Source organism: Gouania willdenowi, chromosome 22, assembly GCF_900634775.1.
Source record: "Gouania willdenowi chromosome 22, fGouWil2.1, whole genome shotgun sequence".
NCBI classification, from domain to species: Eukaryota; Metazoa; Chordata; class Actinopteri; order Blenniiformes; family Gobiesocidae; genus Gouania; species Gouania willdenowi.
The window spans coordinates 25,574,054-25,601,594 of NC_041065.1; the positions used below are offsets into that span (position 1 = coordinate 25,574,054).

Consider the following 27,541-nt stretch of genomic DNA (forward strand, 5'->3'; position numbering starts at 1 on the left):
TTTGAATAAAATGTACATAAATGAAAGTAAAACTGTGCGTTTGTTGATTTATAATCGGTGAAGTTTTGAGGCACAAAAAAAGGTCAAATGTAAATTTTAATTGTTTTATTCACAAGTTTTACAAACTTTGAAGCTCACCATCAAAGGTTTTTGCCAAAGGTCACATCTGCGCTGATTGATCATTTGCTTGCATATTCCACAATCTGTTCCTGCAGGAAAAAAAGACATAAAAAAAAAAGATCTTAAAGGGGAAACTCTGTGACCTTTGAAGCATAGATGAAGGTACTGCAGACCTCTTATCAAGAAACCAGGAAAGGAACCTGTAAACCAGCAGCTTTAAATAAGAAAAGTAATCACTTTTTTTCCTTTGTGTCCTTTGGGAAATGCCCTTACAACTCGTTACAGTTGTGTTGATTTCAATGACTTAGTGGGGAATAAAGTCATTTCACGAGTGGTCGGTAATAAAAGGGGTGTGAAAACACAAGCCAACACCACTGTCCACTGCCCCAGGGCCAGCCATGCACCCCACCCACACACTTTTGGTAACACTAAATTTGGGGGCTAAACTTAGATGCCATAGTAGTAGGTTCAAAACCCTGGAAATTATAGACACCGCTAAAATAAAGCTCTGTGTAATCAGAAAGGAGGGCGGAGGGTGGGGCGATGCTGGGGGTGGGGCTTACATTTGACAGGTGGTGGATATTATCTAAGTAGAGGTCAGGTCATAAAGCCGAGGAGAGCGGAGCTTACTTTGAGCATTGGTAGCATGTTGGTGGCTTGGAGACCGAAGGTGCGAAGGAGAACCACAGGAGCAACGTTAGTGGAGTAAAGCCTTTTCATCAGGTCGATGGTCGCCATCATCGGCAAATTATGCCTCTGGCGCTCAGTTTCATAGTGTAATAAGTGCTGCAGTGATCCTGCAAAGGACACAAGCAAGTAAGAGTTAAATATCAGAGGTGAAAGTAACAGATTACAAGAACCCACGTAACTGAAATTGACTTGCTTTTATGGGAACTTGTACTTTTTTGAGTATATTTCACTGAAGTACATTTTAAAAGAAGGAAAGCAATTTGTTACATTTCTACACCCAACCGTTACTGAGTAAATTATTTTTCGTTTTAAAATAATCAAGGGACATTGTGAAACTACAAAAATTGAAATGATCAGACAACAATCAAATGCATCACATCATAGCTGACCAACCAGATTAAACGTAATGCACGGTGCCAAAACAACATTGAATGCCAGTTATTTTCTCAGTTTTAAAGTTCATAAATGTAGCTATACTAGAGCCTGATAACTTTTTATTATTAATTTAATTTTGATAAACCTGTTATTTTATACAGATGCCTTTGTGTTCCAGTTGTGCAAGATTTCATCTCTTCCTTCTTAAATTTACGCATGAGATGTTTACTGAGTGCAACTTTTACTTTGAGTACTATTTAATTGAGCTACTTTTTACTTGCACTGGAGTATTTTATGTATGATTTACTTATACTTGTGTACAATTTCAATCAAGTAACTACTTCTACTTGAGTAGGAGATATCGGTACTCTTTCCACCTCTGTTAAATATATACAAAATTGGTTCTAAATCAAGCTTCTTATGGGCTGAAGATTTATTTCTTGTTTTCAAAAGCTTTCATGCAGTTCCTGGCAGAATTTGCAGAAAAACATGAAATACCTAATAATGTCAGAACAGCTACAGCTTTATATAGTTGAGATGGACAGCATGTGTTAGAGCTGGGCCAATGGAAAAAAGCTCAGGAGAAACCACCCTTTTTGTCTGAAGCATTTGTTCCTGTTTGGAACCGACACTGACCCAAGTCTTTTCCGTTAAAGGCCGCCTGGCTCAGGAGCTGAGTGAGGCAGGCCACATCCCCAAACCCCAAATTGGCTCCTTGACCTGCCAGAGGATGGACACGATGAGCTGCATCCCTGGAGAACAAAAAAGAAAGGTCCATCACATGGCTTTAGATTTATCAACATTATGTTAATTAGCTTTTTAGTTTTCAGTTATTTCAGATCGGTTAGGTTTACAGGTGAACTATTAACAAGCTAAAGAAAAACAAACAATGATTTGGAAGTTAATTTAGTGTAGAATAGTGTGGGATATTAAGGAATTAAGTAAGAATACACACTTTTTGCTTATCAATCATTGCATTCTCAATCAGAACTGATAATTTTCAGCTGTGGGAGAAGTTTAACGCTGCACTCTGTTTACGCGCTAATAGCCAAGCTAAGGAATCCTTTGGCTGTGGTCAAAATGTTATACTAACGTACTACTCATACTATGTCTAATGTCAAAATGAGTATGTCAGTTCACGTTAGATAGTACAGAAAGTTTAAGCATGCGAGAAATACCCGGTTGTATACTTTATTTACTCTTTTAAGTATGCATGGTGGGCACACTAGTCATACTCAACCGCTCCATGATGCATTATGAGCGGAACGTAAAGTGGTCCTGGGACCTGCTTCAAGCTAAAACTCAAACATTCCCTTTTCAAAACAAAAGCACCTCTTTTTGTTTTCAATCAGTTTTTAACGCTTTTGTAAATAGGGCTCTTGTTTTGAAGTGAACCGGAAGTTTAGTCAGTAGCACAATGGAGGGTCTCTGAAAATCTCCAAAATGTTTTCTCGTGTTTTGTGGATCAGATGAGCACATGTTGGGAGATAAAAAAAACAAAACCTCAACATTTGTCATTGTGGGTTCAAAATGCATCTCGGGCAACATGAAAGTATATTTCAGTGGGAACAGTCATCATCCTAACCATACTTATAGTAGTATAGTAGATGGTGTATAATCATTGAGTTTGTAGTGCATAGTACGGAGTGTGCCACTTAAACACAGCCTGTCTCTGTAGTTTTGTACGTCTGCATGCATCGTGATTGATTTGAATGAACAGTTTTTAATATTCTGCTCTCATTGCCTTCATCTTACCCGATGAGTGCAACCCTGTGTCGGATGTACTCGGATGCGTGACCCATGCCGAGAGGGAACATGACTCGGGTCTTTGGAACGATTCCGGCCACGCTTGGAGGGAGCTGTCGAGGTGAACCTGCAGACGGGATGATCGCAGACAGCACGCTGCGAAACATTGTGCCGGCTGTCTCGATGAGCTCCGATTGGTTCTCGTTACTCCACTGTCAGAGAGCACAAAACAGGCGAGGACACGGGAGTGAGAGTCACAAAGTCAATTCTTATAAAACAAAACAAAAATAGAGAAAATCCCTGTAAGTGGACAAAGAAATTAGCTGACTGGAGCTGAACTGCAGGCTGTTGAAAGTGCTTTTCTTTTCCCTTCCCCGACTGGTTTGGCAGGCGATAGCCAGGCTAATTAAAAGAAGATGCCGGCCAGGCCATGCAGTTGAATTAGCTGTGTTTGAAAAACATTCCATGCAGTAATGGTCGACACTGGGACACCACAGTTTTAATTAGCAAACCAGGCCCAAGACCAAACGTGACTCAACTGTGGTGACCCCATCCATCAGCAGCAACAGTAAAAATAGGCAGCTTGGGAAAAAAAGAATGTTTCTTCAAACACAAAGAAAAAGAGAGAGATAGGTACATCACTCCTGTAACTGGAAACACCAGGGTTGTGTACAGTTTGGCCAAACTTCTGTTGTGTGAGTCACAGAGCGAGTCAAACCCATAGCATTGCAACATCTAATCATTAGTTGGGAAAGCCGACCCGAACGCTGCATCAGCTGTTTGAAGGTTTCCACACTTACAAAAGCTGAGTTGATGGCATCGACGAAGCTTTCTTGGTCTAACTGCAGCAGCTCCTCAGCGTGCTGATGGCTGGTTGACCACACCAGAGAGCTCTCCGTGTCCGATAGCTGCGGTGGAGAAAGTGTGGATGTTTTACAATTTTTTCCGATACTTTTAAAAAAGGGTGAAACTGCAGGACTTGGTGATGAATTACCGGTAACATTGCGATAGGTCCAGTTGGGAGGAACCGCTGCCATGCAACATTGTTCTCTGTGGGCTGTCCAAAACAAAAATGATAGACCATTTGATTTATCAAAATTAATTTTTATTACAAGGGGCACAACTCATTATAATACATATAAAGTCAATAAATGTATTAATTTTATAAAACTATCTAATAAGAGAGTAAGAAAAAACTGATACGGCGATATAACGTGATATTTCACGACCCAATTATTGTATCGATCCAAAAAATTTACAAATTGTTTTTTAAACAAAAAAAACATTTACCGTTATATCGCTAACATATGTATAGCACAAACACACCTTCACTAGGTGTCATATCAGACCTTGTTAAACTACCTGCATTATTTTCATAAAACATACTGGGCACTTTTATAGATGCATGTGGTTACTTTTTATTTTTTTTAAAGAATTTAAGAACTTAACAGAATCAGAATAGTTAAACTTTTTTGAAAAATGTAATTTGACACTATGATAAGTGGTACATGAATTACAGTTAATTACCATTTACTTCTTCTCGAAATGTCTTTTTTCAATAAAATGTATTTCATAGTATTTTGTACTTTTAAAAGTGAAATAGGAAATTACTTATATAATACCATTATTAAATTATACTGTATATTGCGATGTATATCATATTTAGTATTGGAATATGTTATCTTGACATGCAAATCGTGAATCATATTGTATCATCACATCTTTTGATTACACGTCTACAGCCTATATCCAGGGCTCTTATTGTGAAAGGACAAAAGCGGATGTTGGTGTTTCTCACTACGCTACATGTACACCAACAAAGGGAGATGAGCTGTCCATTTCCTATCAGAAAACTGATCTGTATTTTCATTTATTTAGTTGTACCGGTACTTCCTGTATTTTCATATTTTTATTAACTTTAATAAGGAAGTGATGACCCAAACAGCAATACAATGTCTCACCTCTGATAAATGCAACACAGCAACCACAGCAGACTGGTCATAATTCCACTTGACTGTAGGTATCCCTAATTCCCGCCTCACCATCGAGTTCGGTCCATCAGCACCAATCTGCACAACGGACGAGAAACCATTTTGAACTTGGAAAAATATAGGACAAAGCAAAGACGCTCGAGTGATTGATGAAACTGACCAGTAGTTTTGTGTGAAGAGTCTCTCCATTGGCTAACGTGACCTGCACCCACGGGACGATGTCTGATGCCTGGGGAGGCGTCGGCCAGGTGTATTTCACCACCTTAGTCCTGTACTTCACTTCTACGTTATCTAAGGAACAAGAAAAGACACACAACTGGTGGATAAAGCCTGACAATAACAAAAATGATCTATTTTAACCAAAGAATTTAAAGGAATCCCTAAAGTCAGTCCTTAATAGGGCTGGGCGATATAGACCAAAACTCATATCTCAATAATTTTTCTCAAAATGGCAATATAAATATTGATAATTTTAATTCAAATAAAGTCTTACCAGAAAGAGGCTCATTTATTAACAAAAAGCTGCACAATATGTGCCACTTTTGGCTTTTTCGACAGCATGTGTGAGTGAGTTTTTTTAGTTTGGGTGTTTAGGGGAAGGTCTGGGTTATGAACATAACTGTAGTAAAAAGTAGTAAAAGCAGCGACTCCTAAAACCAGTATTTTGATAAAAAAATAAGCTATTGATACTGACAATATTGTAATTTTCTATATCGCCAAAATAGAAAACTCGATATATCTTGAATATCGATATATATCGCTCAACCCTAGTCCTTCACTCAGTAGGATATTTTCACTATGGCTCAAAAACAGAGAAAAATCTATAAACCACCACATGAAACAGTTTTTTCCTTGCTGGAATGAGTTAACTTTTGACACGCTTCCTAATCGTGGCGGTCTACCACAGTTCACCAGCTAATATCTACAAAAACACGGCTACACACACACTTGCCAGCATGGTGTGTGTGTGTGTGCTAAATTTGCCACACTCCTGGAAATATCAACAGCTGGACATCCTGAAACATGAAAAAAAAAAAAAAACATCCTGCTGAGTTGGAGCGAGACCTGTCCACAGAACTGCTACTGGTTCCTAGAACATGAATGTCAAATACAGGTTTGGATTGTCGGATAGCAGGGTTACATTGAAAACAGCTGGGAAGGCACACGTTTTTCATGTACAGCAGCAGAACAACACCATGGCTAAAATGAGAACGCGGATGATTTGGACTCAGGCACATGAGGCCAAAAAACGTGCTGCAAACCACCACATCTGTTGTTTGGCACTAAAGGCTAAAGACTTATTATAAAATGTGCAATTTTAAAACGTCAATCACATTGCAGAGCCGAGTTATTTTTTGTCCACCTCACAAACGTTGGTCCAACGTCAACAGCAGTGTGTCGCTAAACACCATTAGCACTTTGGTGACTAAAGAGGTGGCGAAACCCTGGGAGCACATGGTAGCTTTAAATAGGTCACTGGACCATGTCACGTGTCCTCGGAGAGTGTGGGGAAGGAACAGCAGCAGTTCCCAAAATGTCAGGTTTTGATTGAAATTGCAGGAACCACTTTTCTTCTTTTAACCAGAGAGAGAAGTACAAATAAACCAAACCTGAGGACAGGATGGAATAACAGTGGAGGCATTGGCTTGCAAACTGAGAGACAGTCAGGCAGATGGAACAAGAAATAATCAGCTGTGTGGTTCCTCATGGTATAGTCTAGAGCAGTGGGTCTCAAACGTTTTCGGCTCAAGTACCCCTTTGAGTTGAATTAATGAGTGATAACACACATTTTCAATTATCCTATTTTGTAAATAAGTGGAATAAAACAGTATTTAGTGCAGTGGTTCCCAACCTTTTTTGGATCGTGACCTCATTTTGATATCAAGAATTTCTGGCGACCCCAAAACATTTTTTTTCCAGAATTAGTTTTGGATCATGTTTGAACTCAGATATATATATATATTTTTTTTTTTTACTGCATTTTAGTTTAACTAGATTTATATTTCACAAAGTGAAAGTATAGAAATACAGTTGTTGAAGATTGTGTTGTTTTCATTTTTTTTTTAAATAAAAAGAATAATAATAAAAAAGCACCCCAAGCACCCTAAGGTTGAAAAACACTGATTTAGTGGCTCCTGAAAAGATTTATTTCAAAAGTTTTTTATAATTTCCGGTCGTATCAGGCCTGGGGGGACTATTTGTTAATTTTCCTCTCTTTGTCTCTCTCAAGTACCCCCTTTAGTGCCATTGCATACCACGAGGAGTACACTTACCCCCATTTGAGAAACACTGGTCTAAAGCCCAAATGATTAATTAGTGGGGCTGATTAACTGGCACAATTTTAGCTATCACAGAATTGGTCAATAGCCCAGTCGATTAATTGGCCGTGTTACATTGTGAAACTGATGTATTTTTTTTTTTTTTTTTTTTTTGCTGAATAGAAATATGGTCTTTCTGCATTATAGTGCACTAGTTCATTGTTTATACAATTATATTTTATTCTATCCTTACCTTTTTCAATTTATCCATATTAAATGTTTGCAATTCGAGCACTTTTATTAGTGAATATATATCGTATTCCTGAAATTGTTTGCATAAGTTAGCCTTTTCTTATTTATCCCTGGCTTTACAGTCCTTATGGCGGCAGTGTCACTAATTAAAGCTCAATATTTTGATTTATTAGTGTTCTGCTTCTTCTTCTTTGTCTTGTATCGTAATTTGGTAATATGTACACCATATCTGTATTCCTCCAGAAGCATTTTTTCAATCTGCCAATCCTGATTGGGCGATGAAGTACGTCAGCTCGCGAGGGACCCTCCCACCTCCTATAAAAGGAGGCCAAGGACAGATGGGCACCATTCAAAATAAGCACCTTTTCACCTTGTTCGAGCTAGAAGGGTTGTCTGGTGAGATGTCTCAATCATATTACTCAAAGAAATAATATATAACATGAGCTCAGGGGCACCCTGTCCAGGGTGTACCCCCGCCCAGCGCCCTCTGAGAGCCGGAGATTGGCACCAGCAGAACCCCGCGACCCTGATAAACGGGAATAAGCGGGTATGAAGATGGATGGATGAGCTCAGGGGTACATGCAATAAGAAATAAAAGCTATGGGGTACATGGGAAACACTGTTATAGAGAGTAACAATGGAATGAGTGAGGGTTGTGATGCCCATGGCATGGCATGGCTGATTGCTCAGTGTTCCAGCCTGCTGATTGGGTAATGTCCCACACCTGGGCTAAGTGTGTTGAGGTTATTTAAGCTCCCAGAATCCTTCACTCACTCTCTCCTCTGACCTCCACACAGGTACACACCACACCTCGGTTTGACTTTGATATGTTGGGTTATATTAGGTTTTAGCTTTGTTCACACCTTACAACACTCACATTATCTTCACTCATGCACATTTTACACGACTGACTCCACTAATATACATGCTCCATGATGTAAATTTGGTTTATGTTGATGGAATTGAAGTGAATTTGGTTTATTTGATTTATTTACTTGAATGTTTGATTTTTGGTGGCCGGAATTTTGGTGCATCACTAGTACAGTGCCTGTTGGAAGTATGTATTCATATAGTGGGAGGAGCTTAAGTAGAGTTGTCAATTATGGCCAAATGAGTATGTGTTTGAAGGTTGGATGTACAAAGAGATGTACATACTCTACTCTGTATTGTTAAAAAGGGGTTTATTTGCAGGTGCAAAGTAAAATAGTGTGTGCCATTTCCCTGATTTAATTCTATGGGACATGCACATGATGTTTTTGTTTTTTACTCATTTTTATATTTTTTTTTCATTTGTATTTTTCTGTAATGTATGTTTTTTGGAATCATTGTGTATTTTTGTATCTTTTTGTGCATTTTTTTGTATAATTGTTTTTTGTTGCCATTGTGGTGTGATTGTGGTTCTAGTAAGAAATTGTGTATTTTTGTATCTTTTTTGGTGTAGTTTTTTGCATTTCTGTTGTCATTTTGTGTACTTTTTGTATAAATACTTTTGTGTATTTTGAGTTATTTGTTGTTTGGTGTATTTTTCTGTAATGTATTTTTTTAGGAGTCATTTTGTGTGTTTTTAGAGCCTTTTTGTGCATTTCTGTTGTCATTTTGTGTACTTTTTGTATAAATATTGTTTAGTTTTTTTTTATTTTACTCATAGTATATATTTGTTATAAATACCTTGTGTGTGTGAGACTCGCTACCTCCTGCGCCTCGGTGGGTTCTCTCTCATACACACACACACACGTACGCACATCAGCCACGCGCATGCACATAATCCGTCACAGGTTGGTGAGAGAAAAAAAAAATGGACCCGGAAGTACCATGAAAAATAAACGTTTTGCAAGACCAAAGTCGCAACTCTCTCTCTAAACGGCTCTGTGCGCGTTCAGCATGTATATCCTGGCACACTCACACACATGCATCAGCTGTTGGCAAAGTTTCAGGTTGGACAGACGCCGCGTCGGGGACATATTCACTCCACACACAGACCTTTCTTGCTTTTATAGGTAGATGTCTTGTGTATATCATCGTTCTTTTTTAATAGATCGGCTATCGACCGATCTATCGGTAATCAGCGGATTAATCAGATATCAGCTTTTTTAGAATCGCCTAATATCGGCATCGGTCCTAAAGATCCCCTATCGTTTGGCCTCCACTAGTATCAACACTGTTCTTACCGGTGAGGCTGTCCAGCTGTTTTGTGATTGCAGCCACAACGATGTCATTCTCCACGATGTAAGCCATCTCGTCCTGCAGGTTCTCCTTATCGAATATGATCAGGGCATCAGAGCAGGCGTCCCAAACCTAAATGAGAGACTCATTACGTGTGCGGTCTACGGCTCTATCCTTAAATGTATCTCCTCTCTATATATAGCCAGGCAGAGACGTGCTTGCTCTACTCCACTGAACACATCAAAGTTGTTAGCGTCTGTTGGAGCTTGGCAAGGCCAGCATGCATCAAAGCCAGAATGATGAGGGTCACCAACATCCGCTTCCATGGATGTACGAAGAGGGGGGGGGGGCTTGAGGATCAAATGGATTTTGTTTTTTTGGGAGGGAAATGCACAATGTTTGATCTGCAACTGAAAGAGGCTGAATGAGATGTAATTTCAGGTTACTGGTATTCCGGCCTTGAGAGTGCTGTCGGAGTCAAACATGCGGGGGTGAAAAATGTTTGCTCAAGGTTAATCCTCTCCTGGGATGTAACTATGGTGACACAGCCCATCATTCTGCAGTAATATGCTGCTGTTGCTGCTCCACTGTTTTTTCTCTTCCCCCTTGCTTGACATAAAGTAGTGGGGGGAGATACCCTGCAGAAAAACCACTAATGGCTGTGGGTTTGCAGCTTGTGATAAGTGGTTGGGAGGAAAGATTTACTGAGACCAGCCCAAAAAATTGGGTTGGTTTTGTTTAATGCGGGGTGTAATGATGTAGCTCTCGGGTCCAATGACTTATTACCTCTGGAGAAAGACTCAAACAAACACATGGGTTTAACTTTATAGTGTAGAAAGTGGGGAAAAACTTTGTCTGTGCTTGATTTAAGATGTAAACTCTTTAACAGGTCACTGTTTTGGTGCTAGGGGGATTTGCTGAGCGGCTGTGGAGCTTAACTTTGTTTTTTTTTTTTTTTTGTTTTTTTGAAAAGATCTCTTTTACACAGAAGTCATTTTAATCTGTTTACTATTGTTTGGAAAATGGGGAGAACTGTAGCAGATGATAAAAGCTAGTTTTTACCCAGAGATACAGTGAGAGCTGGGCCAAAGGAGTCAGTGCCAATAGGCGGGCAATATGCTTTTATTTAATGCTTTTGTTGTTGTGGGGAAGGGGAGAAAAACTTACAAAATAAAATGCACATGTTAGACAGAAAATAACAGGAGATAACACCAACATGTATTATTGATGATGAGGGAGTGTCACCAATGCATTCCCTTAAATTTTATGTTTATCCATTTGATTGAAAATGCTTATTTTGTATAGGATTTTCTGCATTATTATTATTGGCAGTTTAATCTTTTAGACATGTGATGGATATAAATATTACCTGCTGTCAGACATTTTTGGAGCAGTTTATTTGATACACATCAAGAATATTTAAATACATCCCACATTTAAATAATATGTAGCCTAATTACTACCACCAATGAGGTAGGATTTTCACTAGTGTTTGTAGCAGGATTATGTCAAAAATACTTTTGACAGTTTTAATGAAGGATAGGCCTTATGCCACGTAGAGGTCCATTACATTTTGGAAAGAATCCAAATCAATATACTGATACTGAATCAGTTTCAAAAAATAGGCAACAATAGCATCACCTACATACACTTTCAGCACAAAATAGTTGACTCCTTCCACGGGCCCACCCTAACTCCCCCCCAACACCAAGGTGTAATACTGCGCTCTATTTCTATGGTATTCCCTCTAATAAAGTTTTTCATACCCTTCTTTAGGGAGGGCTGGTGATGGTCACAATTATGCAAGGAAATGTATTTATTTCATTGCAATAATAAAACATGCATAGCTGGCAGTAATTAGTCTTAAGAGAATCTGTTATAGATATGTCTGGCCTCTGGAAACACAGGCAGTTTAGTCTTACATGAATTTTATTGTAAGCTATGTTATTTATTGTATTGTACTTCTTTCATACTTATCTATAGACCATATATGCTGAGTTTTGTTGGGCATAGATCTTCTAATAAGGGGATTTCAAAGGTTTTAGGCCACATTGGTAAAAACAGTGGAGGATTCCTTAAAGTGTGAAAGATCAGGAATTGGCCAAGAGGATCTTTGGCGCTTGGCAGATGTTGGGGGCTTTCTGAGTGCTCTTGTTATGGACTTTTGTTCATATTTTCAAAAAGTGCTCCAAAAGTTAAAATTGTTCCAGCGGGATTCATTTTGTTTTCTTATTGAACAGTACGTGAAGTTGAGGCTTTTTTTATTCAGACAAGGTTTTTCAGGAAATATTTATCTCCTTGACATAAAAACTGGTATTGCATTCTGCAACACATTGAATGTGTGTAAATGACTGAATGCATATTGCATATTTTCCAGAGCTATATGCCATTCGTATATAACTGAAGTCCAGGGCACAAACAAGCCAGAACAGTAGCAGCTGGGAGAAGGTATAATGGGGGAGGTGAACGACTATAATCACTGGAAGGCACTGCATGATGACATCCTTGGCCCAGTGAGAAACCCTGCGGCTGAGCGTTTGCTACACATCCACCACATCACACGACACTGCACTCACAGCCATGAGGCGCTTGCTTCTCTTTAGAGTAAACGCTCGCTCTGCTAATCTTTCATCTTCTCGTTGTTCACGTGAAACTTTATAATTAGAAGATTGAGGGGCTGGGGGTGGGGGGGGTACCACTTCAAAAAAAAAATGTCACAAAGATTTATCCTTAATAGAAATCATGGCTTTAATTCATAAAACCTTGAAGTTCAGAGCGTCTTTCAACATTTAAAGATGCCATTTTTTTTTCTTCATACGTGCCGCAGTGTAAAGCTGCTTAAGATGCAGGAAGTACAAAAGAATGAACAAAATGTGTACATGAAACCACAGTCTTTGAAAGCAATTACATATCATATACGTAATGATAGCTTGGAGTATTGTGTCTTGTTCATTAAACCGACAGACTGAGTAGAACCTTGGTGTCACCAAGTTTTCTCTCCGCAAATTGCACAGTGCTGTGATTGATGGATGACAGGAACACATACAGCAGGCTTTGCTAAATTAGATGGGCAGAAAGAAAAAGTCAAAAGTGACAGAAAAATGCAACGTGTTGCGGAGGCGTTTCTTCTAGGTTTACGTGTTAAATAAAAAGCAGGCGATCGACTTACCTGCATCTTTTTGTAGGGTTTACACCTCATTTTAGAGATATGATCCCAAGCTCCAATACCTGTGTGCACATTGAAAAATGAAAGGTAATATTAGTCAAACAATACTTCAACACGCATGGTGGTGGCGGCATAAGGCTATGGGGATGTTTTTTACAAATTTGCAAAAATCTAAAAAAAAAAACACTTTCACGTTGTCATTATGGGATATTTTGTATAGAATTTTGAGGAAAGAGATTAATTTAATAAGATTTGGAATAAGGAACATAACAAAATGTGGAAAAAGTGAAGCGCTGTGAATACTTTTCGGACGCACTGTTTTTTCCCCTACAGCGTTAAAGCGTTGTTAAAGCCTCCTCATCCACATTAAAAACAGTAGTTAACAGAACAAATATTTAAAGAGCCTCTTTTCTTTTATTTACCAATCATGTATTTACTGGATTTTGAAAGGATGACATATGAAAATTTATTAGCTCTGTCATAGAGAAATTTTTATGTTGCTGTGAGATATTCTCTTGTTCTAACATTTTAAAAAACAGAGATAGAGTACGATATGAAGAAAACAGGCTTAAAAAAACTACTTTATTAAAGAAATATTAAAACTGTCATTGACTATTTTTGGCCTTTGACACTTTTCGCAATGTGTGTGCTTTAAATCCACAGTCACACTATTTAATTCGATATTATCCTGATTTAGTGATTGATTTTTATTTTACCTGCTTTGATTTTTCCTCATTTTTAAATGTAATTTTGATAGTGTGCTATATCTACTGAGATACCTGTTCTTTATTTTGTGTAAAGCACTTTGAATTGTCCTGTACATGATATGTGCTATATAAATAAACTTGACTTAGTAATGCACTTAATTTTGACTTAAATCTGATTTTTTTTTTTTTTTTTTTACTCCCCCCCAATAATTTCTAATCTGATTTAGTTCATATGTGTTTATCATTTTATATCTAGGCGGGATATTCGTTGTTTTTAATATATATAAACAGTGGTAGGTGTATAGGCAATATTAAATCTGGCAAATTAATAATAATGCTTGACTTGCCGTTGCAAAAAGATTAAAGTGAATATGTGCTTTTAATTGATGGATTTGAGACTGGTATGTTATTGTTGGATCCAAACCCATATTGACATGGCTGTCAATGTGACGATGATCAGAATCCAGATAGAATACAATGAACTGGATTTCATTTAATTCAAAGCTACTGGAGATTTTTTTTTTTTCCTCTATCAGATAAATCAAAAATCACTTGTAAAAGGTTTGAAATTGCTGCACAATAGTTTGTTTCCATCGTTTTTGGACATTTTCAGAAAGATTTTGCACATTGCATTGTGGGTTGTGGAGTCCTGTCCTGAAGTCTTGTGATTCTTCACCAGACAGTGATTGGCTTGACACTATATATTTATTTTTTTTTTTTCTGGTTTGTTCCCGGTATTCCCTGTGATATCAACTCACTCCACCAGCCTATCAATTTAGGCTGAAATTGGATCTTTCTGTGTAAACCTCAAAAATAAAATCTGCCATTGTTTTGGCACAACTTTCAGTTAAAAAAAACACCACAAATGTGTTGAGAAGTCACTTTGGCAGAGTTTGTTTGGGGGCAAACACAAGAAATTGGAAGAATGAAGTAAAAACACTTCTATGCATTGTCTATGGGACGCCACATCCCACAATGCACGAAACCTTTCTGACAACGTCAATAAACAAAGCATTTACAACAAAGATCAAAACAAACTTTCGAGTGGCAATTTCAACATTCTACATCTTTTCAAGGAGATTATCTTTGATTTATTGATCTATGAGGCCAACATTGTCTTTATCTGATGGGGAAAAAAAATCCAGCAGCTTTAACTATTGCAAGAGGATTTGACTGGAACATCAGAAGAAATCATAACCATAATGAAGTAGACTGTAGCGTTAGTGCTCAATTGATCATCTGAATGGTGAATACATGGCAGGATGGATCCTTGCCTTTAATTTTGTGTAAACCGTAAGCCTACCATCCAAGTTTAAAGGTTGTTTTTTTTTACGATATAATTCCGACATATACGAGGGCGATTTAGGACAAAGAGCTGCAAAGCCGATTTCATTGAGCTTAGCTGAAATTACACGCTTCTTAAAACCTTGACCCTCCCATTCCATGTACTCTGACATTTTAACCTGCAGCTGGGGAAGTTGTAAAAAAATAAAAAATAAAACGAACAGTGCAGAGGAATAAAAACCTCAGTTGACCTGTCACTCTAAAGAGCAGTTGAGGTGAGATATGTTTCTGCTGAGCTCAGTTGACCTGACGTGAGTCTGATCCCTGGCTTACGTTGTGGGTGCCGTTTAATTACAACATGATGGAAGCTACATAAAAACCATAGCTTTTGAATTTTTGTTTGTGTGGTTAAATGGTGCATTTATAGATTCTCTGTTATCCATTACAAGGCTTGGTGTGCTTTGAGAGGTTGCAGTAGTGTAGCTTACCACTGAGAAGGGTGGCCGAGCCAGGGCTGATGGAACTCACTCTGGTGCTGTACGCGTCTGGGACCCGGTCCATGACTTTCTTGTGTCCCGCTTCGAGAAGCAGGATCCTTTTTCCCTCCAGATTTGGATCCATGCCTGGAAAAAAAAAAAAACCCATTCAAATGTTGACACACAAGGAAAACATGGTTAGACCTTTTGTCATCAAGGCCAAGGTATAACTAATCAAATAAAGAGACTTTGGTCTCAAAAAACTCTGCAATTTTTACCAATTGTTCCATGATTATTCAATTGGCACACTGTGCATTTTTTGTTTGACCGGTTGAATACTTTTTGAGATGTGGCCAATTTAGTGAGGGGTGTATGTGTCACATCCATCCTTATTTTTCTTCCATTTTCAGCTTCCAATATCTCCGGAACTACATCACATGAGAAATTGAAATTTGGTAAAGTAATACAACTCCACCTACTCTCTCAGAATATACAAAAAAAAAATGCTATATATCGTATATGGTGGACATGCTAGCCCCTTAAAATTGGAAAAAAGTTTTGGGCTTCAACATGTTTGGTTCATTAGTAAACAACTTTGGTTATGTCTCAGCTTCCTTTAATTTGATCAGCCTTTAGCGATGTACATTGATTTGATCATTTGATCATCATACCACTAGGTTTTTTTTTTTTTTATATTGGTGCAAGATTTAAAGTTAGTTACCATTTACTTAATCTCACAAGTGGAAAAAAATATGAAATAAATTGTATTTCATACCATTTTTTTTTTTTTACTTATAAGGTGAAATTTGTAATTATTTATATTTCGATTATTCGCAAGGTATACTGTATTGTTTAGTATCGGGATATATTGTATCGTGACATGCAAATCGCATCATATTGTCAGATAAAGGTGACCGTGGTTCAGTGGTAGAGTGGGTTGTCCATTAACTGAAAGGTTGAGGGTTCGAATCCCACTCTATCCAAGCCATTGTCATTGTGTCCTTGGGCAAGGCATTTTATCCACATTGCCTAGTATGAATGTGTTGGTGGTGGTCGTAAAAACCGATGGCGGATTATGGCAGCCTCGCCTCTGTCACCACCATGTGTGGAGTGAAAGAATGATGTACATCAACATGATGCACTTTGAGTGTTTATAAAAATGTGTTATATAAAAACCAAATACATTATTATTATTAAATTCATGGCAATGCAAACCCCTAAAATGGACTGTGTTCAAATCACTAATGACTAGTCAGGTGTGAAATAAATGTATAGTTTAAAGATTGCTATTTTGCATAAAGAACAATAGTTTTATATCCCAAGAAATAAAGGACAGGTCCATTGTGTTTTAAACCCTTAAAGATGAGTGTGGGGTGAGATTAAATTCAGTGTATATTACTTTAAAAATGTGGACTAGGTGTCAGACCACATTTGAACAGGATCTTGTAATGTATGTGTTGCTTTCAGACTCAGAGATGATGACTGATATATTTTCTGGGTGGGGGAGTCACATGTTGGGGGCGAGGGTTAATGGCACTCACCTAGTGAACAAGCCATTGCAGATCCAACCATCCCTCCCCCAGATATGATAACATCATAAACGCCAGTGTGTCCATGTTGAGCACACACCAGTCCTCTACTGATGATCGATGCAGAACAGGACAAATGCTTCCCTCGCACCAAAAAGCGACCGAGTCCTTTAACGGCCAAATTCACTTTCAGCAGCATGGCAGTCTCCGTCTGTCTTCACAGAAACAAAACACACCGATAGACAGTCCAGTTCTGAGTGTGTGAGTCCTCTCACACACAAGTCTCCCCTACACTGTCCTAACAACAACAGCAGCAGCGTCCTTTCTGTAACTCAGCCATGTTGACATTACAAGCACTCGCAGGCAAAGTACTTCCGGTTTCTCCACCAATCACAGAAGACTACCGCTGACGAAGGAAGCTCTGTTCACGGACGGTACGAAACAAATTAATGAGCAAGTTAAACAATTGTTTTATCAGCTTCAAATGCGATTTAAAAGACGTAATACTCATCCTGGATACAATAGTTTAATCGGACAGGTTTAGAGAACCTACACAAGGGCGGAAGGATACACCGGTGCAGAGAAAACTCGTCTTTTTTAACAGGTTTGAGACGAAGTGTTTGAAATGAATTGAATCGTTGAATGTGTTCTCCGTTTATTATGTATCCATATTTAAGAGTAGAAAGCAAAATACATGTTTACATTAGCAGGAACTAGTTTTAGAACGTGGTTAATATATTCTTTGACCAATTTTAAACTGGTTGTTTCACCGAAGCTTGGTTGCCATAGTGACAGTTTTTACACGATGGAGGCGGGGCTTAGAGGTGAGTATGGATGTTTTATAACTTTGTCATATTACTTTATTTACTTATTTATTTCGAGCAATTTAGTACAAACGGAAAAATCTTTGGTAGTATGTATAAATACATGTTTCTATTTGTAGCCTCCATGGCTAATGACATGATATGTATTAACATAAATATCGACGTTCAAGGTTTTTTTTTTTTTGTCATTTTCATAAAAACGTCATTTCCATATAAACGAAATTTGAATCTCAACAGCAAACAAGAAAATAAATATGAACTAAAACAGTGCAATATAGACATAATACAACAGAAATAAATAATACATAAATAAATGAATAATGTAAATAACATTAATAAATACAATGCTCATTTTGACTCTCTGTAATGACCTAATACATATATCTGTTTAAAAATACATAAAATAAATACAGGTTTTGCTTTCAAACTGAGCGCAGAGAATAAATGTAATTATAATGAAATGAATAAAATGAGATGTATCGATGTAACTATGATGCAGAATAGCTGGATTTTCCATGGTATAGGATGTTTGTAAATTGATAAATTGGGCATATGCATAGGAGTCATTATAGAATAGAATAGAAATTAAAGTGCTGATAAATAATATATGGTGTGTATTGCTGCCTCTCAGTGCACGGATCGTGGGTTCAAGTCTCGCTGGTGACGACCAACTTATCTCTGCTGGGATAGGCTCCAGCATCCCCTGTGAGCCTGTACAGGATAAGCGGGTATACATAATAAGATGAAACATAATAAAATATACTCCAAAAGTCCTTTGAGAAAAAAATAATTGTGTCTAAATTGAAATGAGCTGTGTTTCGTAGACAATATTAAAACTCCTCCTGTGTGTTTCTGGTCCGCTGGCAGATATGTCAATGGTTGACAACCTACTGAAGGATGGACTCCATTCAGAGCTGATACTCCAGCAGCATCTTAAGTCTCTGAGGAAGACTCTCAAACAGCAGCTGCAGGAGGCAGAGAGGACACAGACAGAAGAGCTCGAGAGGAGAATTGAACAGAATGCCGTCCTCTGTGCGGCTGAAAGTCAATCTGGTAATGATGAAGACCGATGGCAAACTAAGTATGTTTTTTTCCCTCTAAAATCTCTAATCACTTATTTCATATGAAATATACCAAGTCTCTCTGTTTTCAGGTCTGAATCACTTTCAAACACCATCAGGCCCAAAAAGACAAAGACACTCTCCCCAGCTGTGGTATCTGCAACAAGTAAAATCAAAAATGCCTCTGGTGATAAACACTGCGAGCGGTTTGTGTTATCCAAAACAACTCAGCAGAGCAAAGAGGAGGAGGCCGAGGCTGAGTGTCAGAAGAAGTTCCGCGCTGTCCCTGTTCCCGACCACATCAACCAGCCCGTTTATCAGGAGATGGTTGAGCTCAGAGAAAAGGGAAGGAAGCAGGGCCATGAGCAGAGGATTCAGTTCTTACTCTCCATGCAGAAACCTTTCAGCTTTCAGCAGAGGGAAAAGGAGAAGAGAGAGAGACTGAGTGCAGAGGTAAAGGAACACGAGTCTGAAGAGAAGAAGATCATTAATAAAAAGAAAAAAGACCCGTCAGAGGTGAATTTGAAAGGTGGGTTGACTTTTATTTTATTTCGCTGATAGCTTTGATGTTTCCTTGACTGCTGCGTAATGATTTTAGCAAGTTCTTCTTGTCTACTATTATATTTTATTCATTCAGACAACTGTTTTTCAGTTAATTTACTTTTATCTCCTGACGTGTTTCGACTGCCAACTGCCAGTCTTCTTCAGAAGTGTCTGCTGATCACTTTGATGTTTCCTTGACTTCTGCGTAACAATTCCAGCAAGTTGTTTCTTGCCTACTTTTTTAATAATATGTTAAGGTTTCATGTATTCAGACAACTGTTTTTCAGGAAATCTACTTTGGTCTCCTGACATGTTTTGACTGCCAACTGTCAGTCTTCCTCAGAGGCATCTACTGATCCACTTTGATGTGTCCTTCTGAGTTCTTTCTGGGCGTGACCAACTTGTCGCTCGATGATCTCTGGAGAAGAGAGTCCCAGGTGTGGGAGAGTAAAAGTGCTTGAAATGTAAAAATGAGTTGAAAATTCCAGTAGATGCCTCTGAGGAAGACTGACAGTTGGCAGTCAAAACATGTCAGGAGATCAAAGCAAATATCAAAGTAAACTTCCTGGAAAAAGTTGTGTGAATAAATGAAACCTTAACCTATTATTTTAAAAAAAGAAGACAAAATTAACTTGATGGAGTTGTTTTTCCCGAGCTGAAAATGATTAGTTCTGATTGATCATCTGTTGTTGACAATCAATATGGACACAGCAAAAAAAGTGTGTAGTCTTACGTATTTTTTCCATAAATGAATTAATGAAACCATAACATATTTAAAAGAAGACACAATAAACTGCAACTGATGGCTTTTCATTCTGAGATGGACTCTACACCACATAGTCACTCACTATTTTGTCTTATTCTCATCTATCAATCCTTTTAGATCAGATAAACAAGGTACGGCGCAAACAAGATTTCACAGCAGCAGCAGCAGCTCCATCTGCATCTCAAACCAGCAACCCTAAAGTTCGCACTGCTGAACGCACCAGGAAGGATAAGATGGGCTTTCTGGATGAAAAGCCCAGCTTCAGGCCAAAGATTATTCAAGAAGTGCCAGATTTCAGCAGATTTCACAAAGCTTTGCAGAATGATGCACTCCTGAAAGCACAAATGACAACGGGGACAAAGTGTCAACCTTTTGTTTTGAGGACAGCAGCTCTTCCAGCGAGGAAAAGAACGACAAACACTGAAAACTCACAGCAGGTACAGCACTTCCTATACTGTGTTTTTGGTATTTAAATGACTATCTTTATTGGTTTTACTGTGATCTGTACAGATTTATGATCATTTTGAAGAATTTCATTCATCAGATCAATGCATTTTTAGTAAACGTTTAAGAGGCAGTGTTGAATATTTGCATTTGGCTTTTGTTTTATACTTTTGCAACAAATCTAAAGATGTGGTCTGTCTCAAAAAGCAGTGGCAGGGCACAGAAAAGAACAGAACTACAATGTGTTGCAGCTTTTGCACAACTTTAATAACATTTCTCACCTCTGATCTGTCTGATGGATGGATGATCAAAGATTTGATCAAAACAAATAAAAACACTCACTCCAATGTATTTACAATACATTATACTCTTATATTAATTTTTACTACGATGATTAATATAGGTTACATTATTATTAATTCACTTTTTACCCGAAGATTTAATGTTGTACATGGATAGTATAAACCTTTTGAATACTTATTAATTTGTAACTGTTGCATCAAATTCTCACTCCTGTAACTCCAGCATGTGCACATCTTTGAGTTTGTTTTCAAACCACAAAGATTTTATTTTCTGAGTCAATGGGCTTAATTAGTTTATACATTATTTATGTGTTGTTTTTTAAATTTTTTTATTACAAATATTTTTAATATACAAAAATGTATCATCAAACTAGCGTACTGTTAAGCATCACTATCTGCGCATCTGTTCAGAGTAGATATACTACTTAAAAAGTACATTAGACAAACTTCACAGATGGAATGTCTCTGCTATAAATGTTCTCTACTTCGTGATTTATGAGCTTTAAATTCAAGCCTCACAATTATAGTCCCACATTATGTTGATTTACAGCAACTTCTTTGTGGATGTCTTTATCCTCACTTCAAGCGTGAAACCCCAATTTTTTTGATAGTTTAATGGCGATTCCCAAAATGACCTCTACACATGAATGTATACAGAAGAAGAAAAACAATATTGCATTTTTTTCATAATTCTAAATACCTAACTGAGCTTTGTGATTAGTAAAGTTTCTTTGAGTCTCCCTTTAATGTATTTCAAGATTTACGTATTCACTACATGTAGACAAACAAACATATTAAGATTAAGATTAAATCGGGGCTTTCGCCTTTAATTGGCCATGTAATGTTAGTACATTAACGGAATTCGTCCTCTGCATTTAACCCATCCCTGAGGAGCAGTGGGCAGCCATTTTGCGGCGCCTGTCTCTCCGTCTAACAGGAAATGTATTTACTAGTATCCTATCTATGTTGGATGAAATACTGCCTAGAGTTGAACCCCAACACCACAAACTTACTGTGGTCTTTAAATCATTCATGAATCACTTAATCTTTGTGTCAGGATGCATTAAGCTCACAGAAACCATGCACTGAGATCAACGAATACAGAAACTTAATGCTCATCCACATACAGTAGATAGGGGGATCCAATGTTGACACTTAACGGGAACAGCAAAGAAGACGAAACTAAAATTCATACCAAATACTTTGATTTTTTTGTCAAGAATGTGTGATTAGCCAAACATATTCCTCTGCAGGTACCACAGAGAAGTCATCTTTATAGAAGCAAATCACATGGTGCGCTTTCTTCACTGTCAGCAGATACACTCCCCACATTTATTACAGATGCTGCGAGGAAACGCGGGATGGCCATCAGGTGAAGTTAAATAACTTTACCAACTTTTATCATTTCAAATACAAAATATTCTGTATTATTTTAATAACTAAATATTCTGCATTATTTTCAACACAAAATATTCTGTATTATTTTTAATAATAAATATTCTGCATTATTTTCAATACAAAAATATTCTGCATTATTTTAAATACAAAATATTCTGAATTATTTTAATAACAAAATATTCTGTATTATTTTAAATACAAAATATTTTGTATTTTAAATACTAAATATTCTGTATTATTTTAAATACTAAATATTCTGCATTATTTGAAATACTGAATATTCTGCCTTTTTTAAATACTAAATATTCTGGATTATTTTAAATACTAAATATTTTGGATTGTTTTAAATACTAAATATTCTGGATTATTTTAAATACTAAATATTCTGGATTATTTTAAACAATACATATTTAGCATTATATTAAATACTAAATATTTAGCATTATATTAAATACTAAATATTCAGCATTATTTTAAATACTAAATATACTGCATTATTTTAAATACTAAATATTCTGTATTATTTTAAATACAAAATATTCTGAATTATTTTAATAACAAAATATTCTGTATTATTTTAAATACAAAATATTTTGTATTTTAAATACTAAATATTCTGTATTATTTTAAATACTAAATATTCTGCATTATTTGAAATACTGAATATTCTGCCTTTTTTAAATACTAAATATTCTGGATTATTTTAAATACTAAATATTTTGGATTGTTTTAAATACTAAATATTCTGGATTATTTTAAATACTAAATATTCTGGATTATTTTAAACAATACATATTTAGCATTATATTAAATACTAAATATTTAGCATTATATTAAATACTAAATATTCAGCATTATTTTAAATACTAAATATACTGCATTATTTTAAATACTAAATATTTTGTTTTATTTTAAATACTAAATATTCTGGCCATCTGACACTCAGACTATGTTTTCCTCCACATTAGAAAGTCGTTAGAGTTGCGAGACAGTAAAAATCAGGAGAGCGCTCAGTGGTTAAGGGATTATCAATCCAGGACAGAATCCATGAAGCGTTCCATAGCCCTCCATGCAAAGTTGTTAGATCCACACAACAGCTTGAAAGAAGTTCATGAGAAGAAGCTCCAGCACCATCGGTGAGTTCTTATATAATAAAGGCCATTTGCTTTGCACATCATTTCTGCTAAAGGACTGTAATCTTCTCACACATAAAGGGAAGCGGATCTACAAAGAATGAGAGAATACATGAGGGAACTAAGGGAAATAAAGGCTCGCGTCAGTGAACGGCCCTATTTATTCCAGCAGGTGAAACAGGTGCGTGACATTAAGCTTTGATTTTCCACAATGTAATATTATATTAAACATTCTGCTGCATAATTTTAACTCTTGACAGAAATGTGCAAAGGCTCAGGCAGAGCAAGTATATCAAAGTATACTAAAGCAAGCTGGATTGAAGGAGAAATACGTTGAAGAAATTGGACAAGCACTCACCCCTGAGGACGAAACCTATGTAACTGACCGCGACAGAGACCGAGACATTCACAGTGGGTATGTAAGCGGGGCATTTTTAGAAACCTCTTCTCATTCTCTTTGTGATGCCGCTGTGTCTGGTAAAATTATGGATAACCCTATGGCTGCAGAGCCAAGGACTTTATGTGGTTTGGCCTTTTACATAATCACATAATTTTCCCAACTGGCCCCAAAGTCTCGAGTGATATTCTGTTGCCAAGAAAAAGTTTTTATGTAAATATACTATAGGCATTATCTAACCTAACATGTCTGATTCAGGGCAGAAAGTCAAGGCGACGGGGAGAAAATTGAAGATGTGGAGGAGGAGAGCGTTGAGTCCAAAGTGGAGGACGTGCCATGATCGGAAAGGACCGTTCAAGCGGCACTGGGTTTGTTTTGTGGTTTCTCTGCTGTAAACAACACAGTCCACAAAAAGGATTCGTTTCACATCGCACCCACACAATCGGCACCCAACCTCAGATTCGTTTTAGATGAGCTGCACAAACTTTACAGTCAAAAAATAAAATGACTAAAATGAAATAAATGTAAACTTATGATTGTTAATGTGTCACTATCTGCACACTGTTGTATGTGTAAATAATAATTAAAAAATATTTTGCCTTATATTTCAAAAACTGTGATTCAGAACAAGTCTTCTTCCAGGGCGACCGTGCCTCTGGTGGTATAGGGGTCATCTTTTGATCGGGAGGTTTTGGGTTCGATCCCAGTCTATGCATTGAAGTGTCCTTGAGCAAGACACTGAACCCTAAGTTGCTCCCAGTGGTTGACCAGCGCCTTGCATGGCAGCTCAGTCCCATTGGTGTGCGAATGGGTGATTGAGTTGATATTGTAAAATGCTTTGGGACTACTTCAGTGTAGGCATAGAAGTGCTATATAAATCAAGTCCATTTACCATTCTTGTCTTGTGTACCCCTTAGCCCTCTTTATGATATTGGTACCCCCTTGTTTGCTAGGTATAATTACCTCTGCCAAAGAGCTCATATTTTCACAGCTGTTTATTTATTTGTTGGACTGTTATCAGGATTACCACAAAAGTACTTAATGGATTATGACAAAATTTTGACAAAAGACAGACCTTACGCCATGACAGATTCCATGAAATTTTGGAAGGGATCTGGATCAATATACTGATTCTGGATCAGTTTTAGGGCGCACAGTGACGTAGTGTTAGCACGTTTGCTTCACAGCAATAAGGTTCTGGGCTCAAGCCCTGGAGTTGACACTTGGGTCCTTTCTGTGTGGAGTTTGCATGTTCTCCCCCGTTCTTGCATGGGTTTTCTCCAGGAACTCCGACTTCCTCTCACAATCCAAAAACATGACATGTGAGTTGTTGTGTGTGTGTTGCCCTGTGATGAACTGGTGCCCTGTCCAGGGTTTACCCCCACCTAATGGCTAATAAGAGATGGAGATAAGTACCAGTAGACCCCCGCAACCCTGAAAAATGGAGCAAGTGTTTCAGAAAATGGAAAAATGAATGAATCAGTTTTTAAAAAAATCAAAAAAGCCCTATCTCTCAATTTAAAAAAAAATCACATCTTGTTTGATAATTGACTGATTTTATGTAATTAACCTCAGTTATCTGGTTTTGGTTCCTCATTTACCCTACTGATTTTCATTTGGATCAGATCTGCATTTCTCATTTTATCGTGTTTTTTTTAAACTTTTGACCTACTGTATCACGTATCAAGTAAGTGTGGAGTGAAAGCGTAATCCCTTAATTCTGTAAAGCGACTTTGAGTGTACAAAAAACGCTATATAAAATTGATGTATTATTATTATCATTATTACCGAGGATATACATTTCTCCCAAGTCTTTAAAGTGTGATTTGTCGTAAACCATGACCAGGGTCGCTGATCCAGATAACTGCCAATACACGACAAACAGGAGATTTGGTGCTTGGCGGAGGTTTGCGCTCTCCAACTGCTCTTGTTTTTTATGTCTCAGCAGAACCACAGTGACTATGCATTTACGCCATTTTTTCTCCCTTTCTGTCTGGATCTTTTGGCTATTTCAGCATTATGGTTTTGTATTTTAATATATCTTTAGTCTTTCCATGATTTATAGGTAGTGGATTGCTAGTTTCGTGTTACAGACATATCTTTTTAAACAAGGCTTTCACAATTTCTGGTAAACTGATAGATAGAAGAAAAGTAAATAGCTAAATATTTTGGACATAATATGTTGTATAATATTTTTAAGTGGCTTATATGAATCTGTATATCTTTTAAACTCAACACCTTGCTTCAGTCTCCTTACTTGAAATTATGTTTGTTAGCAATTGAAAATATCTCTTAAGAACACTGAATGTCAAACATGGACTGTTTTTGGAAACTTTGGTTTAAGTTCCCAGTTATTTCTCCAGCCGCACTGCCACCTAAACAAACAACTGTTACTTTGCATCTGCAGTGGCACACACTACTTTAGTGGTCCGCTCCAAGCCTACGGATCCACATCAAATGTTTTCCGGCATCCCATGTTCCCTTATGTTTCTCGTATGCATGGCCTCCTCTGCACTCTTTTGCTTAGACAGCTGACTTCCAGGAATTTCGGAGTCCATTTTTACTTCAAAATCATATGGGATGAAACATAACCAAAAGGTTATTTCTAGTTTAGTGCGTTTCACTTTGAAGCTAGAAATTTGAAACTGTAAGCTTAGTCTCAAATATCGTTATCTGACTTGCATTTACACTGATAATTCATAGCATTACTATCCATTGACTGACATAATGTAAGTTTTTCTGACTTGGTGGATCCTTGTCTGGAAATATTATGGTGTGCTGTGGTACAGATATTTAGGACCAAACATTTGACGTAATGCGACTGGTGTGATAGGGTTTCAATACTGATTATTGATTAACCAAGCTGCTTCTTCCCATCCTGTTGCCATGTAAGCTTTTCATTGCATTTGGCCATATTTATGATGTCAAAGATCATATGATTTGTCAGACATTTTTTATTGCTCTGTGGCCTTTGTTGGTGCTTTCAGTGATCTAAATGAAAATGCATTGGCAATGACTATAGTCAGCAGCCCTAGTGCGCTATAGTGAATTTGTAATTGTACTCTTTAGCCTAATTTAGTTTCAACCATTAAAAAAACCCTGATATATGTCTAGGAAATATTTCAAATTTCAACATTTACATGAATATAGGGTGCATTTAGATAAAAAATATGATTCATGATCCCACTGTTGAAGTCATTGCTGAAAAAATTCATTCTTTCAAAATCTTTCTATACAGAACATGGGGTCTTTTGAAATGTTTTTTTTTTTTTTTTTTTTTAAATATGTTTTGTCAAAGCAAATTCCCACATATTACTGAAAACAGGTTACCAACTCGCTTTTGGGTGTCAGTAGATCTACAGCATCCATAATAATTTTGTCCTCATTAACTTGTTGGAATTATTATTGTTTTTTTGTCCACTTGGTGACTAATGTATGTATTTCATCTCCCTTTCTAACAACCTTTGATTGTTAATGGGTAATAATGTAAAGCTCAATGTGCACATTTTTATAAAATACACACAAGTGTAATAAATCCAAGTAAAAGCAAGCATTTTTTCTTACAAGATTGTAGGGACATTTATTTTAATTGCATAATATGATGTAATCTGGACATTTGATGTCATAAATATATAAAAGTGAAAGAAAGGTACTGGTTCTTCCATATAGAAAAGTAATTTAATTATTTCAAATGTCACTTGATGAAGTGTCAGAGCCTCCATTCTTCCAGGTTGTCATGGTAACCCAGCATCCCTCCCCAATCTGACTCTGTCCCTCAGGAGAAAGCTGTGCACCTTCAATTCCCTCGAGTGCAGCTGAAAGCATAACCAATCCCTCCCCAACCTGTTAGATAACATCTGAGCACGGTTGGCTCTGCCTCTGTGAACATGTGCGAGGGAGCAGAAGGCTGCCGGTG

General features: G+C 37.2%; 2 protein-coding genes across 6 annotated transcripts; one reads left to right on the forward strand and one right to left on the reverse strand.

Moving 5' to 3' along the window:
* Positions 1-90: 90 nt before the first annotated feature.
* On the reverse strand, positions 91-17,134 carry coq6 (coenzyme Q6 monooxygenase). The gene is made up of 12 exons (XM_028438441.1): positions 16,770-17,134; positions 15,241-15,375; positions 12,765-12,823; positions 9,601-9,727; positions 5,083-5,213; positions 4,893-5,000; positions 3,926-3,988; positions 3,732-3,839; positions 2,941-3,143; positions 1,822-1,937; positions 751-917; positions 91-209 (listed from the first exon to the last, which is right to left on the reverse strand). Exons 1-12 carry the CDS (start codon positions 16,954-16,956, stop codon positions 180-182), a joined length of 1,434 nt encoding a protein of 477 aa, XP_028294242.1. The 5' UTR covers positions 16,957-17,134; the 3' UTR covers positions 91-179.
* On the forward strand, positions 17,083-24,100 carry fam161b (FAM161 centrosomal protein B). 5 transcript variants are annotated; one of them, XM_028438436.1, is made up of 11 exons: positions 17,155-17,361; positions 17,533-17,581; positions 18,213-18,309; positions 18,449-18,662; positions 18,735-19,171; positions 20,069-20,388; positions 21,951-22,069; positions 23,064-23,231; positions 23,310-23,409; positions 23,489-23,643; positions 23,884-24,100. In XM_028438436.1, exons 4-11 carry the CDS (start codon positions 18,451-18,453, stop codon positions 23,963-23,965), a joined length of 1,593 nt encoding a protein of 530 aa, XP_028294237.1. In that variant the 5' UTR covers positions 17,155-17,361; positions 17,533-17,581; positions 18,213-18,309; positions 18,449-18,450; the 3' UTR covers positions 23,966-24,100. The 5 variants fall into 5 exon arrangements, with proteins under 5 accessions (XP_028294241.1, XP_028294238.1, XP_028294237.1 ...); XM_028438437.1 differs by lacking the exon at positions 17,533-17,581 and having other exon boundaries at positions 17,142-17,191; XM_028438435.1 differs by lacking the exon at positions 17,533-17,581.
* The last annotated feature ends 3,441 nt before the right edge of the window (positions 24,101-27,541 follow it).